Source organism: Poecilia formosa, unplaced genomic scaffold (genome assembly GCF_000485575.1).
Source record: "Poecilia formosa unplaced genomic scaffold, Poecilia_formosa-5.1.2 Scaffold107, whole genome shotgun sequence".
NCBI lineage: Eukaryota > Metazoa > Chordata > Actinopteri > Cyprinodontiformes > Poeciliidae > Poecilia > Poecilia formosa.
This window is the reverse complement of record NW_006800046.1, coordinates 561,456-581,680: the sequence shown is the minus strand read 5'-3', so window position 1 is coordinate 581,680 and position 20,225 is coordinate 561,456. Positions and strand designations below refer to the sequence as shown.

The 20,225-nt window shown below is 42.5% G+C and overlaps 1 protein-coding gene across 9 annotated transcripts in view; it reads left to right on the top strand.

Moving 5' to 3' along the window:
- Positions 1 to 19,638, top strand: part of nhsl3 (NHS like 3) — a 47,529-nt gene extending 27,891 nt beyond the window's left edge. For 4 of the 9 annotated variants that reach the window (XM_016675154.1, XM_016675160.1, XM_016675157.1 and 1 more), the window contains 8 exons: positions 10,618 to 10,779; positions 10,882 to 10,925; positions 11,041 to 11,173; positions 12,400 to 12,507; positions 12,590 to 12,756; positions 12,847 to 13,011; positions 13,149 to 16,452; positions 17,414 to 19,638. In XM_016675154.1, coding sequence (XP_016530640.1) covers positions 10,618 to 10,779; positions 10,882 to 10,925; positions 11,041 to 11,173; positions 12,400 to 12,507; positions 12,590 to 12,756; positions 12,847 to 13,011; positions 13,149 to 16,452; positions 17,414 to 17,454 — 4,124 coding nt within the window. In that variant the 3' untranslated portion in view covers positions 17,455 to 19,638. Of the gene's footprint in view, positions 1 to 7,184; positions 7,496 to 10,617; positions 10,780 to 10,881; positions 10,926 to 11,040; positions 11,174 to 12,399; positions 12,508 to 12,589; positions 12,757 to 12,846; positions 13,012 to 13,148; positions 16,453 to 17,413 lie in introns of those variants that run through there. The other 5 variants (XM_016675156.1, XM_016675161.1, XM_016675159.1 and 2 more) reach the window with 3 other exon arrangements.
- Positions 19,639 to 20,225: the final 587 nt, after the last annotated feature.

Below are 20,225 nucleotides of genomic sequence, written 5' to 3'. Positions count from 1 at the left end.
GCATCCCTAAAACTAGATCTGTTTATGAGTCGTAATAATGATTTCAGAAAGAGATTCTGGTCGTTTCCTCCCCACCGAGAAAAACTCGGACATTCCAACAAAATGAGGTTTGTCGCCACAGAATCCAAGCTGGACTTGTCCATAAAAAGTGCCGATTGATTTTTACGAGGATTTTATTTGATTGGCCAACGCAAAGCAGCACATAACTGGAGTGAAAAGGAGACATGGTTTACAAAATATTTAGAAATAAAAAGTCAGAAAAGCCTCGCTTTAATCTCGTTGAGCAAATTCCAGGGAAACCAAATGCTAAAAGAGGTCGATGTGTAATTTAATCTCCGTCTTTAAAGACCTGCAGAGGTTTTTTAGAAAACAGTCTTGAACAAACAGCTTAATGTTTAAAACTGTTGTTATATTCCAAGTTTTTAACGTCTCTAGGAGCTCTGCTCATTTTGTCACGTAAAAATGGAGACGGTACGGCGCATTAGGAAACCCATCCAGACATGGGTGTCCACTTAAACTGGTAAGGATGACAACTAATGAGAGTTTTTTAAAAAAAACTCAAGTTTTTGTGCTATGAGGTGTTTTTATAGTGTTTCGCAAAACTCCAATGGAAACACTTTTTTCATGTCACACTTTTCACAAGATCAACAACCGGACGTTACCACTGGCGAAGACGTAGAAGAAGATGACAGGAAGTACCAGTTTTGGGTTTACATTTTTCCTCCTTAGTCCTCTCTGTTCGATTAATTCGTCATTAAGTTTCAGAGTAACTTAACTGTGACCTTATTTCACTCTGAAGCTGCCAGAACGAAGGAAGACGGGGTTAAAATGTGACCAGCAATAAACACACACACACACACACACACACACACACACACACACCTACACACACGGGTGTTTTTACTCCGTTCATGGCTGCACCCCTGATTTGTATTCAGTGGCTGTTGCGGGGTTGAGTTATGAGGTCTCTGGCTCCGAGAGGTTTAATATTAACCAAAGAGAAGGAGAGCTAAACTCAGCGCTCCTCTCCTCTCCAGGTAGAACGCAGCGATGAAAATGCTGCCTGTAAAAAGAAGAGAGAGTGCGCCCCGAAAGAACTCTGAGTTGTTAGATTGAGCCAATTCATCACCGAGTTAACAGCCAAAGATGAAGAATAAAACACACAAAACTTGCGCTAAGGGACCACAGAGAGGCCGAGGAGCGGAATCGAAACAAGGTGAGGAAGGTAAAGGGAACCTGGAGGACGGCGCATAAATCACAGCCGACACCGACTGTTGCTACGCGCAAACCACCTGAAGCTCTTGTTTCCACTGGGTGGGGCGCAGAGAGTGTAAGGAGGAAAGATTTGAAATCAATAGTACCGAATAGAAACGAGGCTCGGATCGACGAGTCAGATTGTTTGACTGTCAGGTTTTATATTTACTCAATTTGAACTGACCAGAGCAGATGCAGGAAGTCGTTTTACGTAGATTTCTATCTGTAATTAGAAGGCAGAGTGATTTGGGGAACTGATCTAGTTTCAGAACAATTATAGTTAAGTTGAAACTTTATGTGAAAGTTTCTTCTTGAGTGTATTCTTTTCCAAATATTTAACACATACATACAATATGCTGCCATCAACAAAGTCCAAACTCGTGGAGGTGATATCCAAAGATGGCGTCTAAAGAACAAGATATTTTAGCTTCATAAATCATGTAAAGGCCTTAAACATTACCTCACAGAAACCTTTGCTTCAGGAATATAATCAGAGCTAAATTATTCAGTCCATGTTTAACTTGACCATACTGTATACGCATTTTCTGGTTTGGTTTAGGTTCAAAGGGTTTATGAGTGCAGTTGGGTGTAATTCTTTCCGGTGTAACGTCTAACAAGAGAAATGCTGTTTAAATCAAACCAATTTTCCATTCACAAAAAGCTAAAACATATGGTTAAAAATAAAAGAAAAGCCTATCTATATGTTATGCTCATTATAGTAGCACAACTGATGCTAAAATCAGTAAAGCAAGCAAATCCTTCAGTGTAAATGGGATCTCTGAAACTGACACCAACTTCAATGTCACTACAGTTAGCCATTTGTGTTGTTTTAACAGCAGTGACAAATCCTTTGCATCTTGTCTGTCTGTGCTTCGTCATGCTAGCCAAAATGCTACAAACAGTGTCTGACTGTTGTCAGTAAGTCCAAACCTTTGAATTTAAAAACTGCTTCATTTCTTCAGCATAAGACATGCAGATGTTCAAGTTTACAATAGCTTGAGCTAAAACAGGAACTAAGTAGCACTTAGCCACGTTGAGGAGATGTAGCATTGTTAAATTATACTGCAATACACAAACATATCAAGCATTTTCAACAAAACCAGTTAGATACAACGAGAACTAAAACAGGACAGACGTCTGTGTCTCCAGGTTATGGAGAAGGTCGTTTAAAAATGTCCCAGGAAACCACGTCCTTTTAGCATTCTGCTACAAGTTCAGAGTTTTAACCAATGCCTGGTTTTCCTAACTCTTTAGGGACATTTTGTGCAGAGAACAAGGGGACCCAACGGGACCAATGTGTCCACCTCTAAAAACTGGTGGCCTCTGTGAAACACAAGGCGTCCATGTTGGAATCCATCATAGTCCGAATCCGATGAGAACTGAAATGGTGTCAATGCGTCCACCGATCCCGCAAAACATTCCAGTCTACGAACATGTTTGTTGACAATTTTTAAGCTAAAATCTCTTGGTCATTAGATTGTACCACTGGTCTTAGACTGACCTCGAACCTGATTGGACCTCCATGAAGCGAGAGCGCTCTGCTTTGCCACGACAAAGTTTCCTGACTGATAGCTTGATACTGTCAATCACAAACACAAATCACAAACCCCTTTTTAGTCCACCCTTTCTTTGTCTCAGGAGCAGCAAACAGGAGGGTGAGTCGAGGACATGACATGAACTAACACACCCCGTGTGGTCAAGAATTACATTTTCCAGAGCTGTGTGTGTGCGTGTGTGTGTGTGTGTGTGTGTGTGTGTGTCTGCGCGCGCTAACGTCAGCCCTCTGGGACTCGTATTTCGCATTTGGCAGCTCTCTGTTCATCATCAATACAAACTGGTCATGTGAATCCACAGCAAACAGCCTCATCAAATGTCCTGCTGCTTTTGCAGTCTCATACCGGTGTTCTGTCAGATCAGCATACATTGTCAGATAGTCATACGCTTTGCTCAGACATGTATATGCTGTCATTACCATATGATTTTATTTAATCAGCAACATAAAATCATGACGTAGATCATCATACACTTTGTTATGAACAGCTGTATGACATCCTGATTTAGCGGTTAAATAGATTAATGAGTTTTACACGTTGTAGTTGACTGCAGCTGCAACCAGACCTGCTTTAAATACACTTTGAAACCACGACAACGCATGTCTATCTATCTAGTTATCATGTAATATCATATTATAAACAATTTAATGACTTATTTTCGTCATAACTTGTTGCGTATGCTGAACTGACAACTCCACTGACGGTCGGACTTCTTAATGCGCATGCGCGGGCATGCGTACTAACTGCATGTATGCTATCCTGACAGCGTAGGGCTATCTGATAGAACACCGGCGGTTCAAGCGAGGCCCGAGCTGATTTAGCACTCCGTAGCAGCGCGTGAAACTACGACGCCTCGTCGAAGGAGAGGTGGACCGCAGTTTGTGTTTTAACTGGAGCCCATAAAGACGAGGTGTTTTCTGCTCTGAAACTCATCTTCTAGAGTTTAATAGAAAAAAAAACAACAAAAGTTCGGCTGTTTACTGTTAATTAATTATTAATGCTGTCGCTTTTTAATGGCTTGGCCTATTTATTGTTTTCTCAGTTGCCATGCCAACTGTTTCGACGTACTGCAGTCGCGGGGATCGCGACGACCTCTATTCTCGATTGTTTAGTTCGGCCCATAAAAACTCAGAGTTACTTATGTGGCTTTCACGTGGCGTTTCCTAGAAATGAGAGTGAAATGAACCCTCCTGATGCCGTTCGCTTCAGGAAAAAAGAAATAAATAACACACTGACGCAATCACTCCTTTTGATATGGGCTCTGCTTATTTAACACTTTACTTGAACCACATAATTGCGTTGGAAACGGGGCTGCTTCGCTGTGTTAAAACTGTTAATTAAAGAGTCAGTCTTTTCAGAGTTTGGTCTACGTAATGAGAGATACAAAGACTTGGGCAAAAGTGCAATAAGTGCTTGTTGTGGTCAAAAGATATGACATATACTAGAGTGAGAGCAGTGAAAAATAATTGAAAATCTGCACTGAGTTTGTCATTCGGGCCTCATGGACTGTTGAGAAAGACCCCAAGGTTCAGGACCTTCTTGCTGTAACTCTTTCTGCAAAACGTGCAAAGAAGTGGCGTAAATTTAGCTTCTTATCAGCTGACGGAAATACCTGGAGATGGAAATCAATGAAGTAGAAACCCCGAGTCTGGTGCTTGTCATTTTCTTTAAGCGTTTCTGTAATTAAGCGTTCATGGGGTTTTAAGCTTGTGCATTTTAGGTGTTTGAACTGTAATTGTCCTCCTAACTGCGCCATCGGCCAACCAAACAAATGATTTACAGCTTTTCCTTTTGTTCCTGCTTTACACGAAAGATTGAAAATAACTTCCACACCTGGCTGATTTAACAGTGGCGGGAAGGTGTGAGCATCCAAATCTGGCCAATAGGGAGCCTTGCTCTGCGGCGACGTGGTCTTGGTGGCTTGTGCGAGGGAATGGTGGGTTTTGTGCAGTGAATCAAAGGCATGCATGCGGCTCCCCTCTCTCTGCCCTCTTCCCCCAGGAGCAGATGGCGTCTCAGTTGGCCCTCTTATGAATATTGATACAAAGGGTCTTGGTAAACAACAGGGGGGGGTAACCACGGTCGGACTAGAAATCCTGCCCAAAAAACTGCCTCAAAAAGCGACAGAGTGGGGAAGAGGATTTATTTTTGCCAAAAAAAAAGAAAAAAAAGAAGAGAGAATCAAATCAGGTGTGAAGGAGTGTGAGCGTAAGGAGGAAGAGGACTGGTGAAGCTAGTGACGGAGTTAATCTTCTGGCAAAGCTCTGAGGCTCAGGATCCACCTAGAGACCAAAAACCCCCCCAGCTTTCATTCGGGGTCTGCCGGTCCATCGCCGGACCCCGGGGCCAGGAGGGAAGCTTTGCATCCCCAACACGTCCCAACGCCTGGAGTCTGGAGAACGGACCAAGATCCTGTCTTCCAGCTGGTGCCGGCCAGCTGTACCCCCCTCCCTCCCCCCCGCTGTGACTCTTATCCAATCAGAGAGCAAGTGGATCAAAAGGGTCTCTCCTCCAGCGCAGAAACATTCCTGAGAATTAGCCTTTGTTTTGTAGAAGATCTGAGTCTGTGCAGCATCTACCCTTCAACATCAGACCTGCCCGTAGTCTGGAGATTCAAACCACTTCTTGATGCTCATTTTAATGCTTTGGCATTTAAACAAGCCTGATGTTGTAATCTACATGTCCTGTTTAAGTCGATTTATGGATGCTGTACAGCATTTTGGTGAAGTTAATAGCTGCTTTCTAAATAAAGTTGACATTTTGAATCACTTCCTTGCAATAGGATTTAAACTCCTTGAACTTTTTCCCACTTTGTCAACATTAGAATCACAAACTTCAGCGTGTTGTGTCAGGATCATAGTCAAAGGAAAACTGTAAAAGTTTTTTTAATTTTTTATTGCAGATAAAAAGTTGAAAGGTGTGGTACGGATGTGTCTTCTGATCCTCTGACTCAATATTTTTTGTTAGAGCTTCAGCTTTTTTAGGGATACCAGATCTTTGACTAGGCCAGGCGCCAGCAAACAAGTCTAGGATTATTCTGCATCCAGCTCATCGAATCTCCCACTAGCTCGCCTGCCGCAGCATAATGCTGCCACTACCATGTTTTACTGTGGGGATGTGCGCGTTAGTCCTCTATTACACATAGCATTATGGCATTTTACAAGTTCAATTTGGGACTCATTTGACCTCTGATGCCTTTAGAGAAATGCTGGTTTGTCTCATTTGTCAGGTTAAAAGCAGCTAGAGAACATTTTCTCTAGGTAAAAGAATTTTGACAATTTAAGCAGGTACTAAACATTTTTTTTTATTAAGTCCACATTTCTGTTTTGAGAAATAGATTGAGGTAACATTTGAATTTCAAATGCCATGTTTTCATTAACTGTGGGTGGGAAATATAGGCTATAAAACATCCATCTGTGTGTCATAAATCCATTTAATGTGTTTCACTTGGTGATAAAGTTCCTAATATAACTGTGCTTTTCTATAATATTCTCCTTGATTGAACGCGTCACAATGTGCGACTTTGTGTTGGTCTGTCGCATAAAATCTTGACGTAAACCAGTAAAGTTCGCGGTTCCAGTGCGACCAGAAAAGTGAAAAAGTTAAAAGGAGTTGCGATTCATTTTGTCAGGGAACATTAGCAGCCGTACAGAAGCTCATCCCCAGACGGCGCCGTTACAGATGGGGAACCGAGGCTGTGGCGGCTATTTATAGCTCAAACTGGACCTCTGTCGGCGATGCGGCTCCGCTCAGGGTTAGACAGGAGGAAGGAAGGATGTCAGACCGGCAGGAACTAAATGAGAGGAGAGAGAGGGATGGAGAAGAGGAGAAAACACTGTATTATAGTTAAGAGTTGTTCGGCTCTTCACTGTGAGGACACAACCTCTGCCCGAAAAGGAAGCCCCTGTAGCCCCTTGCATAATGAGACAGAGTCAGACAGATGCACTTCGCTGAAGGCCTCCGTCAGGAGCAAACAGGACGGCATGTCTCTTAATTACAGGACTTACGGTGGGATAAATCTAGATCACGCAACACTGAAAGTTAAGAAATAACACACAAAATGCAACACATTTTTGTACTTCTATGCTCTAAAATGTGTTCAAATCAATTCGTATGGGATGAGTTAAACTGAGAGATGGAGAGTCTTGGCATACACACAACCCCACACGTGTGTGTCTAGATAGGGAAAAGTGGGGGCGGCTGAATCCCTAAAGCCAAAGTTTGACAGTCGTTTTAAGCGAGAGGGGATGGAGAGGAATGGGGCGGCGGGGAAGGGCTGTCACTTGACAATAGAGAGAGGAGAGAGAGAGGGAGGCAAAGGGAACCATCAGAGAGGGGAGGGGCACAGGGTATCAGACCCAGAGGATAAGGCAGCTGGGACGGGCAGCTTTGGCTGGGAGCTGATCTCATTGTGCACTTGTCTCTCTCAAGACACTCTGCACGAGTCGCTACGGTGAACAGGAGCCACGCTGCAGTCTGCACTTCTGTCTCATTTTCTAGAATCTGAACAGGCCAGAGCATCTCCACCCTGGAACCGAATTGAACTTAAAAACTTCCCACACTCACTAGATTTCCCGCCACGTTTGGATTCAAGGATTCTGAGCGTGCCATGGCGCTGGTGTAGGCAGGCATGGTGGTCTACTTGAGGAAGAGCATCCACTCTCTGCTGTCGGTCTTCAAGAAGAAGGGTGAGTGCCGGGTCGGATGACTTGTGGAGTTGGAGATGTTGTGGGGATCTGAAGACGGTCGGAGTTAGCCGGCGACCGTCTTAACCCCGAGGCTGGCGGTGGGGGTCTTCTTTAATGAGATAAAGGAGCTTTACTGACTTTTTCATTGATCATCTTAATCAACCAAAATAATCCCTCAACCGTCTGCAGGAGTCTGGCAGAATCTACGATGAGCGTCTTATTATTATTATTATTATTATTATTATTATTATTACTACTCATTATTAACCCTAAAATGACTGCAGTTGTTTTGTTTTCTACTAACCTACATGACCAAGTCCGAGATTTCCCACCTCCTTACACGGATGGTTTGGATGGTTCTGGTGAATGCGAGAGTGTGTGCACACACACACTCGCATGCAGAGTGAATGCACGCATGCACGGTGTTACCTAATCAGGTACGACTGAGGGGCAGTGTTGAAAGTGACAAAGGAGGGAAAGAGGACACCTCACGTTGAGCCTTGTTTAGCTCAGCTTTTAGCCACTTAGCTTCCTCTCAATCTCGCAACTTGAGACGCATTTAAGCGCTTTGCTGTTTCATTTATGTATGGAAACAGATCCCCAAACAGAGGACAAACTGCAACACACACACATATACCGACTTTGTGAAAAAATACTTAGTGGGGAAAAGTCTCAAAATATATAAATATTTATAAGAAAATTAGTAGTAGAACGCGATAGCATCGCTAACCTGAGATATTTGTTTAAATTTATCCTTTACTTCAGCGAATCAAGGCGTCTTCAAACATGTAATTAGTGACCCACAACATCTTGAGTCGTTTAAGTTTTGGTTCTCAGAATGAGAAAAACAAGAGAACATGGAATTCAAGTTATGCAGAGGTATGTTGGACTTCACAAGTCAAAAACTGGTTTCTCACCTAAAATTGACCATATTTGCAGTGAGTACAACTCAAAATTTGGGACAGTGGCAATCGAGAATGAAGGAGGAGTCATATTTATCTTCTCAAATCAGAGGAGGATGTAGGACAGAAAAAAAAATACTTGAAACGCAACAAAAACAAAATCATTTTTCTCGTCTATTTTTCTATTTCTACACTTCAAATAAAATGTTTACATTTTTTTTCTGCTTTTTTTAACATGTAAAAATTCTTGTGCCATCATATTCATGCATCAATGTAATTTTGTAGTTACGTTGTTGGACGCTGGTTAATTCATCTCTTTCGTGTTTTTGGTGGTTTTGTTCCCGACTCTCACGTATGAAACAGAACAGAACCATCCTCTACTGATCCGTTTTACAACAGCAGACGATTTAAAATGATTTTCTAGGCACTTTTCTTAGTGCGTTGATCTGCTTATAGAAAAATTTTATTTTATTTTGATTATGGCTCATAATTCATTATTATTGCACAGTACTGTAAATGAACAGCCTTGGGACTTTATTACTATTTTTAGGACTGTGTTCTCACTAATTTTGCTTACAGATTGCCAACAATCAGTATCTTTTTTTCTCTTCTGTGTGTTTGACATTATTAGAAAACTTTCAGAACCTGTAAATAACTCAAAACGCCCCCATTGAGACTTGTTCCTGGTTTTGTCGTGACCACTCCCATATTTATTAATCATGCAGTGGCAGATGCCTAGTTTATGCGATTCGTAGAAAGGACTAAATGGTAACATGTAGCTATAAAATGACAACAATATGTTCTATATGTGCAATGAGATACTGGACATAAGTCAATTATGTTCTATAGTCACTAACGCTGCCATTATGGGCCAGTCCTGTAATTATGTTGACGCCTTGTGTGCTCACCTACATGGGTTCTTCAAATATATTTTGACTTATTTATGAGTTTTGTTTCAACCAACCTGCTGAGAGACAAGTTTATGAAAATTACTCTTGGGTTAGATTTGTTAATTAATGCGCAATGTCCCTCTTCTAAGTACATAAATCTGATATTTTAACAACATATATAAAGTCGGACTAATTTCTACATAATGTTCTGTATATTTTGGTACAAAATGGCAAATGAAGCCAGAGCGGGCCCAAAGAGCAACGTCCTACAAACCCAACAACCCAAAACCACGTTTATATTCTTCTTGTCATCCTGCAAATCCAAACGCTGTTGGTCAAGTTAAAACTATCTGGGTTGGTACAAAAACTGGCCACATTCTCCATCAGGTCGACAAAGTCAAGCAAGTTCGGCTTTGGTTTCGTCTGCGTTGTGTTTGCCGGTGCTGCAGGAAGAACTCAATCCATTTCCCACACACAGGAGGTCCCACCGTGGCGGGTCGCGTAGCGTCTTAACAGGCGGACGGGCCAGATTATCTTATCCCGCGGGGACTAGCAGCGAAGCATTAAGACGCAGCAGGGGATTAGCCAGGTCGTGGCTGTTCAGCTAAAAGCCTCGGCCACGTTGGGACATCTGTCCTCCGAATTCCTGAGCGTCAAAGGTGTGAGTAAACAAGCAGGTGGAGTTCAGGATTGAGTGCGAGGAAGATAAAACGTGTGAGCCCACAAACACCTGGTGGCTGCGTGGTCAGGTCTGTAGACAAGGTGGTAACTTGAAAACAAATCTATAACGGTTTAAATGATGATCTTGTGTGATTTTGACTAAAAGGTGAGACAGAAGTGGTAGTTAATGCTAGGGGTGGGCGATACGGACCTGACGTTTTATCGCGATATTTTATGGTGCTATCCGTGATAAAGAAAAAAGTGATGATTTTTTGGGGGGTGACTGTGCAGCTGCGACCACATGGCGAAGCAGCAATCAGAGCCCCACAAACACAAATACTGCTTTAAAAAAACTTTCCCCATTTGAAATGGTCACCTTTAGGTCGAGATGCAAATCTTTCTGCCTCTAGTGATCCGATTCAATTCCGATTTCTAGGGTCACGATTCGATTCAGAAACGATTTTTAAATGAGATGCAACTTTTTCTATTTAAACGGTCTAAAGATTCTGTTTCACTGATGTGGCAAACAGTGTGAACAAATAACATTTATTTAAAACGATTCTATAAAGTTCCATACTGTATCGATTTTCATCAGCACGACTGATATACCACTCATTTATTGCTACACCCTTTTTAGAATCTAACATTTTCTCTTTTTTCCCCCCTCAAGCAGCTGGCCCGAAGGGGAATGAAGACCAGAAGCGGCTGACGGTTCACTACACGGCCTCCCAGCACTACCAGGAGAATGTGTTCATCGAGGCCAGCAGGCCTCAGTACCTGGAGGACTTACACACCGAAGCTCAGGAGGGGCTCAAGATTCTACAACAGGAAGGTATGACACTCAAAGGCATCATTAATAAAACTACGGATGTGAAACATGTAATAAAATCAGCAGTTTTGAGACTCACTTCTGTTGTTGATTTGTTTCGCACAGAGGACAAGAATGGAGTAAACTTTGCGGACGATGAAAGCATCATCGTAAGTCGCTGAATAGCTTTGTAGATAATACCGCATTCACTTCCTGGAGATTATTAGAATTCCTTCTAACTTATAAATGTATACGTGTGTGTGTGTGTTTTTTTTACCCCTCCAGTCTACAGATACCCTCTGCCCGGAGCAGGAAATCAGCTCCAAGGACAGAGGAGGCTCTCTGGGGTCGAGACCCAACGTTAATGATACCACAGCAGCTTCTGCTGCGTTGAATCGGCCTGGGATTACTCACCAAGGTAAACACAGTGTGCGTGTGCGTGTGTGTGTGTGTGTGTGTGTGTGTGTGTGTGTGTGTGTGTGTGTGTTGGCGCTTCGAGAAGGAACCGTCAATATTTTCTGCATGTTAAAGTTACAGGAGCTAATTATGTCAGCAGTGGGGCGAGTCTGAGTTTATTCCTGAGGTCACTGCTTTAACAAGAGTCATAGCCGGGTACTTACTAAAGATGCATGACTCATTCCTCACTGCTCGGTGCCTCTGCAGTTATGGTTTGAAGCACTTGATACACTCATATGTAGAGATAAGGAGGGCTTTTTTTTTGGAGGTTTCTCTTAGAAGTTTTAAGCATGTGAGACAACTCAGCTACATATCACAGCTGGAAGGCTGAGTCTGCCTGTCAGTACTACTGAGAGTAAGAGAGGCAGAGGCTGGATGTGCCCACGCAGTGAGAGCGGTTGGTATTCTGATCATATATGATACTGATCGTAAAGATCAAGGTTTTTTTATTAACCTCAAGGAAAGAATTTACTCGATGTGCCTTGTTGAGTTTTTAGTGAAAATAACAATATGGTTTCTGTGGGAAATATAAATCATCAGAGACGGTGCCTTTTAAGTATTTAAGTATTGTTAAAACTTTTTGTCATTTTGATACTAGCTTTATCATCTACGTAGGAAAAACAGCAAACACTAAGAGGTTTTCCGAATCAGACCAAAATTAAACAGACACTGCACGCCACTGAAACACAACATTTCCACTATCAGTATCATTCTGTCGCATTCACAATTTGGTCAGCATTTTTTCATCACATTCAACTGAATTTCACCCAGACATCAGTGGACAGCTCAGAAGCCCTTTATGAGTATTTCGAAAACCTAAAGTATTCACTTGGTCAACAACTTTTTATGTTTTTGCTAAAATGCTTGTATGATTTTCCAAATTTGTTTTTTTTATTGCTCAGTTTTAGTACCGCTGATTGTTTTATTTACAGTGTCATCTGGTTAAGAATGTTATTATCGAGAACTGTGGCCTGAAGAATAAATTACTTTAACATTTATCAGTTTTTTAGTGCTTTAACAAAAGTGTTATGTTAGCATGCTGAACCAAGATGGTAAACTTGCAAGTGTACACACACAGATTTTCTCAAATAATTTTCTTTTGGAAGGGTAAGCCGCTAAATATTACCTCAACTCTAACCGGATTTGTGGTCTATCTTGGTGAGTAAAACACTTTCATCTTTCCATCAGGCTCCACATTCAAGCCTTTGAATCCAGTGAAAAGATTCGATAGGAGCAGAAAGAGGAACAGGAGGACCACCATCATGGGCATTCCCAACCAGGTCCAGAAAGAACTTGGTACGTTCCCATCCATATTCCTTATGAAACTGAAAAGTGTTTAGTGTGACTTTATGAGTAATGTGGCTCACATTGTTTACAGCTCTGAACAGAAGTTCCACCTTTCAGCCACTTGTTTCGACTCAGCTCCCTAACCATGAAAATCACAATGGTGACAGCCAGTCGAGTGTTGTTATCATTCCTACAGTGGACGGAGGGACTCCGTTAGCGAAAAAAGAGGGAGCAAGGGTACACCTTTCAGAACTGGAGGTCAGAGGATCCAAAGATTGAGTTCGAAATCAAGACATCCGTTTCTGTTTTTTTCCACCTTAACATGGTCTTCTGTTGATGCTGGAGCAGGTCTTTAGGGACGAGCAGGTGGCGAGGAAGCACCTTAAGGGAGGGTATCAAGATGAGCAGGCCCATCTCTGTTCTACAGTCAGACCCAAGTCCCTTGCATTTCCTGGCATGACAACATCCTTTTCACTCTCTCCATCAATGTTGCACTTCCTTCAAGAGCCTCAGGTAACAATACCATCCGGGTTTGAGTTGAGGATTTACACAGGTTTCATCTTCTAACATGAGACACTGCAATTCCTCAATGTAATGTTTGAGCAATCATTTTATTAGGATGTAAAGCACTTGCTTCTGATCCCTTGTAGGGTCCGGTGATGTCCATCTCTCCTCAGGCCACTTACTTGTCTACGATCATCCCTAATGCTGTTCTACCGGCTTCAGTTGAAGTAATTGAGATTGACCGCAGCAGCAGTCGAACTCGAGGCAGCAGCGTCAATCATGGCAACGGTGCTTGCGCTGTCAGCAAAAGCAGCCTGACATCTGAGGAATCAGCAGTTAGTCCTTTGTTGTCGAGAAGATCAGACGGTGACGGTTCCCAAACAAACAGCTCTAACTATGACTCTGCACTAATGTCCCGGTCAGCCTCAGGTTCAAACTGGAGTGAGTCTCAATCCTCTAAGACTATTATTTCAGACTCCTCGGTTTCATCTTCTAATAGAGGGGGGTTTAACGTACAAGAAAGCCAGACACAGGAGTCTAGTAGCGGCCAAGATCTCACAAGTTTTTGTAGCCCAGTTAATGCAAATAACGGCCTGAACAAAACAGAAGTAAACACAACAGAAGCGGAGTCTGGACACGGAGCAACACAGTCACTGACTGCTGGCGATCAAGCAAAGAACAAACGGAACTGCATACATAGTCTTTCGGTTACCAAGACCAAACAGCCTCCAGCACCTCCACGAAGAACTAACTCTCTGCATGGCAAAAAGGTCAAAAGTGAGACCATGACTGTGGTGGAGCTGGAAGATCCTAGAAACTCAGGAGAAGTAAAAAGTTCATCAGAAAATACAGTAGCAAAGGATGAAGTTAAATTGGTTGCTACTAATGCCAATTTGAGCCCAGAACCTTTGTCAAACTCTACTGGGCCAAGCTCAACAAACTCCTCCTCCACACTTCTAACCCCTTTGCAGGACTCCCCTAACCAGGCTGAAGAAGCGACAGCGTCACAACAAGAATCCGACCCTTCCTCTCCACAGAAAACAGCACCAGATGGAGGGAAATTCGAACGGACATTGTCTCCTTCTAGTGGCTATTCTAGCCAGAGTGGAACTCCAACACTTTCCCCGAAAGAAATCTCCCCAAATTCTCCAGACAAACTGAAAAAGAAACCCATCAAACCAGAGAGATCCGCATCCCGTGCCTCATCCTCAGCAGCTTCTCCCTCTTCCTCACTCACCTCCCTGTCATCAGGTACATCTGAGCCTGCAAATGCCGACGTTACCACATGCAGCACAACTCTGTCTCCGCAGGATTCCTTGCCAACAAATGAAGTTACCCCGAGTCGCAAGCTCTCATCTTTAAGAGGAGACGTACAAGAACTGTTTAACATCCCTACTCCTCCTAAAGTCAAAGCCCCTCGCCCACCGCCTCCGGAGACATGGGCCCACAGCAGACGGACTGTTGAGCTCCTCTGTGGAGCTCCTAATGTCATCAAAACTCCACTGAAAGGAAAACAAGTAGAAACCCAAAGAGAGCCCAGAAAAGACAGTGAAGTTACATTTGAAAACCAGACAACTCAGGAGAATCCTGTTTTGGAAATGTCTGTACATACAGAAAACACTGTGATAAAAGATCCTGAAGGTGGCAAAAGTGAATTAAACAGTAGAGAATCTTCAGATAAAGAACAAATGCATAAAAATGAGGAGGACACGGATTTTAACAGCAGGGCAGAGAGTAAAATCAATGTTGTAAAGAAGCCAGAAAGTCAAGAGACAACTCCAAAGAAACAGCCACCTCCTGTCATGAAGAAACCAACAAAAATACTGTTCAGGGATGAAATGGGGCATCCATTAGAGACACAAGAAAGGAAACTGAGCTCCACTGCTGCAAAAGAAGCTCACTTGTCTGTTGAGGAACATACAACGCCATCTCAAAGTGCTGCAACAGTTCCAGCCGATAAGAGCAACATGGAAAAGAGCGAAGTTCAGCCTATGCAGACACTTACAGTAGAGGTCCCCAAAATGAGTAAGCTCTCACCACCACCTACGCCTCCTCCAGCTTACCAGCCTACACCTCCTCCGATAAGGAAACCTGCTGCTTCGTTAGTGTCTCCAATGCCAAGTGAGTCTGAGAAGGAACATGACGTGTCACATGTTGTCGATTCCTGTTGGCCACCTCCGCCTCCTCCATTAGAAGGGGAACCCATCTTTGATGGAGGAGATGAGGTAGATTTCCCTCTACCTCCTCCACCATCCATAAGAGATGATGTAACGGAGATGACAGAACCAACCCCAGTCGCTTCAGTTTCACCCCCAGCTGACAACAAATCCTCTGAAGTTGAACAGATTTCAAAAGCTGACACTACTCTTGAGACTTCTTCCCAAGATACTTCATGCGCTACCGACACAGTTCCACCCTTGCCTCCTTCACCACCTATTGCCAGAGTAGAGAGCCCAATGCCGGTCCAGGAAGTGTCTCCTTCCAGCAGTTATCTTAAGCGAAACTCTCTGAAACTTGAAGATCAGTCGCCCTCTACTCTTCCAGTAAGTCCTGAGCTTTCAGCTCCAACTTCAGTGCCAAAAGCACCTCCTCCACCAATGGAAAATGTAACCCCTGGAGTTAATTTCAGAAGGCAACCCAGTGGCACATACAGAGACGCCAGGAACAAGGAGCTACTTTCTCGCCACAAAAGTGCACCAATTCCTAAAGAAGATGCAAACATACCACTCGTAACCCCCTCGCTGCTGCAGATGGTTCGCCTTAGAACGGTCAGCATGACTGAAGATCAGGTGCAACCTCCATCTGAAGACGCAGCACATGAGGCAACTCCAGCTCAGGAAAATTGTTCCATCTCAGGCCAAGGACCTCAAGACATTCCTCCAAAGCCCATTCGGAAGTCTTTGTCAGTAAAATCTCCTCCTCAAACCGTAAAATCGTCCACTGTGACAATGGGTTCTCCTTCCCTGCGTCTGCAGGAGGCCATCCGAATGAAAACCGCAGCCATGTCTTCCAGACACTGTCTTCCCCACAGACTGGGTGTGAAATCCCCTACTTACAGCTCCATTGGTGAACAAGGGGGGCACTCTCTAAAATCACTTGAAGCATGCGATATTCTTAAATCCCCAGCATCTACAGCTAGCTTTATCTTCTCTAGAAGCACAAAAAAGGTGGTCATTGAGCCTGTAGCTGCCGCCTCCTCAGAGGCTCAGGCAAGTCTGAAGCAAAGCTTAGCAGCAGAGCTCAGGCAGGTCTCCGACCAATCAAAGGCTGGTGTTCTCTCAAACGGCAGAGTCAAGACTGACAGAATTCCTCCGCCGATAGCCAAGAAGCCAACTCCTGGAAGTACAAGTCCCTTGCTGAACTCCCATACCTGTTCAGCAAAGATGGAGCTCAGGGTTGAGGGAAGCAAAGATCCTGGAACTGCACAACCTGTGGCGCCACCTACAACAAGTAAGTGGATTGACTTTGTCATTGTCTTTGGCACCTTTCGGATCATTCTTTGAATCTACAATCCGCTCTTTAGGCCTGGCAATCAATAGAGTGGTTCCAGCATGGACAGGGGAGGGTTGAAGTGAATTTTACTAGCTTATTCCTCTGATCCATCTCAGGAGGTTGTCAAAGACCCATAACTGCTATGAGCTGTCTGGAGTACATCAGAATTGAGGCAAGATACAATAAAATGCAAACACAGCAGCCAAGTTTTGGGATACAGACAGAGCTGAGTAACCAACTGACTGTTCAGAAATAATCCTAAATTAATCAGCATGAACTGACAAAATTCTTATACATCTTACATTATGCATATTGCCCAGGTGAATCTCACGGAGATGTACCACACCCCTTTGGTTCTGTAATCCCAGAACCATGTTTGCTCTAAACGCAAACAAAGCACACTGTGTGGCGTAACTGACCAACTGAACTATAAAGGACGGTCAGTGGTTTATTGCACGGTGAAGATCTTAAAGCGACTTTAGTGAAAGTTACAAGCACTTGCATGTTGCTGCTGAGTCTGTAACCTTGTGGACACCTGAGTCAGTGCTTGCATTAATCCTTGAACTACCAAAGCATTCTTATCATGAGAAAGCACAATGCTAATTCTTGCAACATCTTGATTTTGAGCAGCAATGCAGTTTTAAGCTTACTTTAAAGAGGAATGCTGCATGCTCAACATACCCGCAGGCCAGAAACTTCACTAACAAGCTCCATTGTGGTCTGTGCGCATACAGTACAGATGCTGCTGGCTCGCCTGCAGCTTACTTCTCGTCAAGCACATGCTTTAATCAGCCACAACCTGAAGCTCATGATCATGTTTCAATAATTCAATAAGATTGGGATGGAATATTCATTAGGTGTGTTCCGGTAACTGTATTACCCTAATGGCGCATATCCTCCTCTCATCTCCTGCCTACAGCTACAAGAGTGACGGCGGACACGATTGAAACGTTGTTTTGAACGAGTGATCTGTGACCAGACTCGCAGGAGGAACGAAACAAGACGGCAAGCAAGTGAAAGGATGAATCACAACATTTATTGACATTACTAAGAGACAATAAACTCAGTCTTCTTGTTGTGTTTTATCCAAAAGCCTTAGCCTGTAATGGGCTTCCTACATATTTATGCAAAAAAAAAAAAAAAAAAAAAAGATCATGTTAAAACCCTCAACTTCTAAAGAAAGCTTTATTCTAAAGTATTTTTCTACATAATGTAATCCAAGGACCCCTCAGGGTGGAGTGATGCACAGAACATGAAATGTCTCAGTTTGGTTTGTGTAAGATCGCCTCCCAGAGGTTGAACGAGGTAGTGCATCCTCAGAAGAAAAGTTGGAGAAAGGGGTTTATTGTACATTTTAACCCCATGCTGCAGTAAAAAGCAATGCGTAGTAATGATTCTCACTGGGACTGACAGAGTCTCCAACCAAGGACAGGATGAAACATTGTCTCCTTGGTTATGCTTGTACAGAAATTACTCAACTTAGTTTTAGTCCTGCTTTTCACTGTGTGTAAAAGTATTAAAGAAAAAAGGGAAGACGAATTAATCCTATGGGATGCTTTGTTGGTTAGGACAAAATGACTTTTGTAAAGCTACAATGATAATTTGTTAACATGCAACAAAAATCTTTAAATACAGTATCTGCCAACAGGTCACTCGTGTGTTTCCTCTACAGCAATGCAGCATGCAAAACGGGGGCGGGGGGGGGGAGCACGGGTCAGATCATTGAAGAAATGTTAACATCAAAGACAACCCAACTAAATACAAAATGGAGTTTTAAGAAAGGGAATCTTTAATAAAGGATAATAAAGGCCCTATGTGAAAAAGTAATTGCCCCGTAAACCAAATCAGTAGTTTTGAGACCCTTGGCAGCAACAAATGCAATCTAGTATTTGTGATAACTCAGTGAGTGAAGAAGTTTTGGCCCAGTTTTCACTGCAAAATGGTTCTAATCCGTGCGTATTGGAGGCTTTCTGAGTATGATTCGCCTGTTTAAGGTTTAAGATCATGCCTCAGCTTCTCAATTGGATTCAAATCTTGGTCTTGCCACTCCAAAGTCTTTCCTTTGGTTCCACAGAGATTCAGTAGAGGACTATCCTGCTTGTGTTGGATCCTTATCCTCTATATATTCCCCATCAGAATTTTCTGGGAGAGAGTAAATTTGTAGTTCCATCAATTATGGCAAAAAAAATTAAATAATTTGGGATCCTATAGCAGTAAACTAGCCCCAGACCGTCACTCTACCACCATCTGTCTTTATGATCTTTGTCTGAGCAGTCCACAGAACGTTTTCCTGGACGTCTTGGGGATCATTAACAAATTTTGGTAGATATAAGACGGGCCTTTGGAGGTTTTTCGGTCAGCATTGGGTTTTGGTCCCATCAATGCATTTTTATGCCCTGTCAATTATATTTGACTCTTGAACACTGACCTTCACTGAAGCAAGTGATGCATGCAGGGATTTAGATGTTCTGAGTTATATTTTGACTTCACTTGTCAAAATAATGGTTCTCACTGTGGTTCACTGAAATAACCAAATCCTTAGAGAGATCTCTGTAACCCTCTTTCAGACTGATGTCAGGAAATTTATTTTCATTGAGGCATGATTTCTTACTTTTTAAGACCTTTTAGCATTTTTTTAAATTATTATTTTTTTTTACTTTGGTTGTCTTTGTTGATGTATTTCCAATTAGCTTAAACATGTAAGCATGACAAACAAAAATCTAAAACAAAGGAATTTGGTAAAGGTGCAAATACTTTTTTTTTTTACAATACTGTATAAAGCAGCAAAACAACTAGACTTCTTTTTTCACTAGGAGCACTGGAAGTCACCTTTTCCTACCAAATATTAAATAAAAACCACTTTTGAAGCAACAAATCTGGTGACTTGCCTTGGGAAATTGATACACTGGAGCTGGTTCGGTATTTTTATTAAAAGATTTTGTTCCTAAAACTTTGACTTAAGCTTTTGGAATGGAGAATTAAGCTCATCACTGTTTGCACAAAAACCCTTCTTCCCCAGTGGAATCATATAAAGTCAATTCTTGACTCTTTGTAAAGGGTGTTTAAAAAAAAATCTCCATTTTGGTGATTATAAAGAATCATGTACAGTTATTACTTCTATTAATAAATTCTACTTGTGTCAAATGTTTCTTTTGTTCATTGTTTCAAAAATACACTGATGTGTGGAAGTGAAATGAATCAGATGCTTTTACGTGAAGGCATACATCACTATCTGGACGTTTTCTCCATCAAACTGCTATGACGACAGGTAAATATGCTTTAGTCTTGGGTTTCTGCAGATTCCACCGACTCAAATATAAGACTTTTAAGACCATTATGGATGTAATTTGAGATGCATCTCTCCACAGTTTCATCCAGTCAACTGGTGATAAATTTCCACCTGCCCAAGAAAAAGCTTGCTAGATGGTAGCAAGGGTACGTTAGCAGCTAGCTAGCGGTAGCCTCGAGTCACAGAAGGCGACAAAGATGTCTGAGGGTGACTCAAGCTTTTGTCAGACAGAAAAGTACCGCCAGGAAAAAAATACAGAATTATGTGAGATTAAACAGTCCTGTCAAGACAAAAGTTCAAACCTCTGATATTAAAAACCAACTTACTTTTTTAAATGAATTTAAGACATTTTAAGGCCTTAATTTTGGCTACATCAATTTAAACCTTTACATTTGCTTTAAGGATGAACGGATATCCTCCGGTCTTTAGCCTTGTCTGGTAT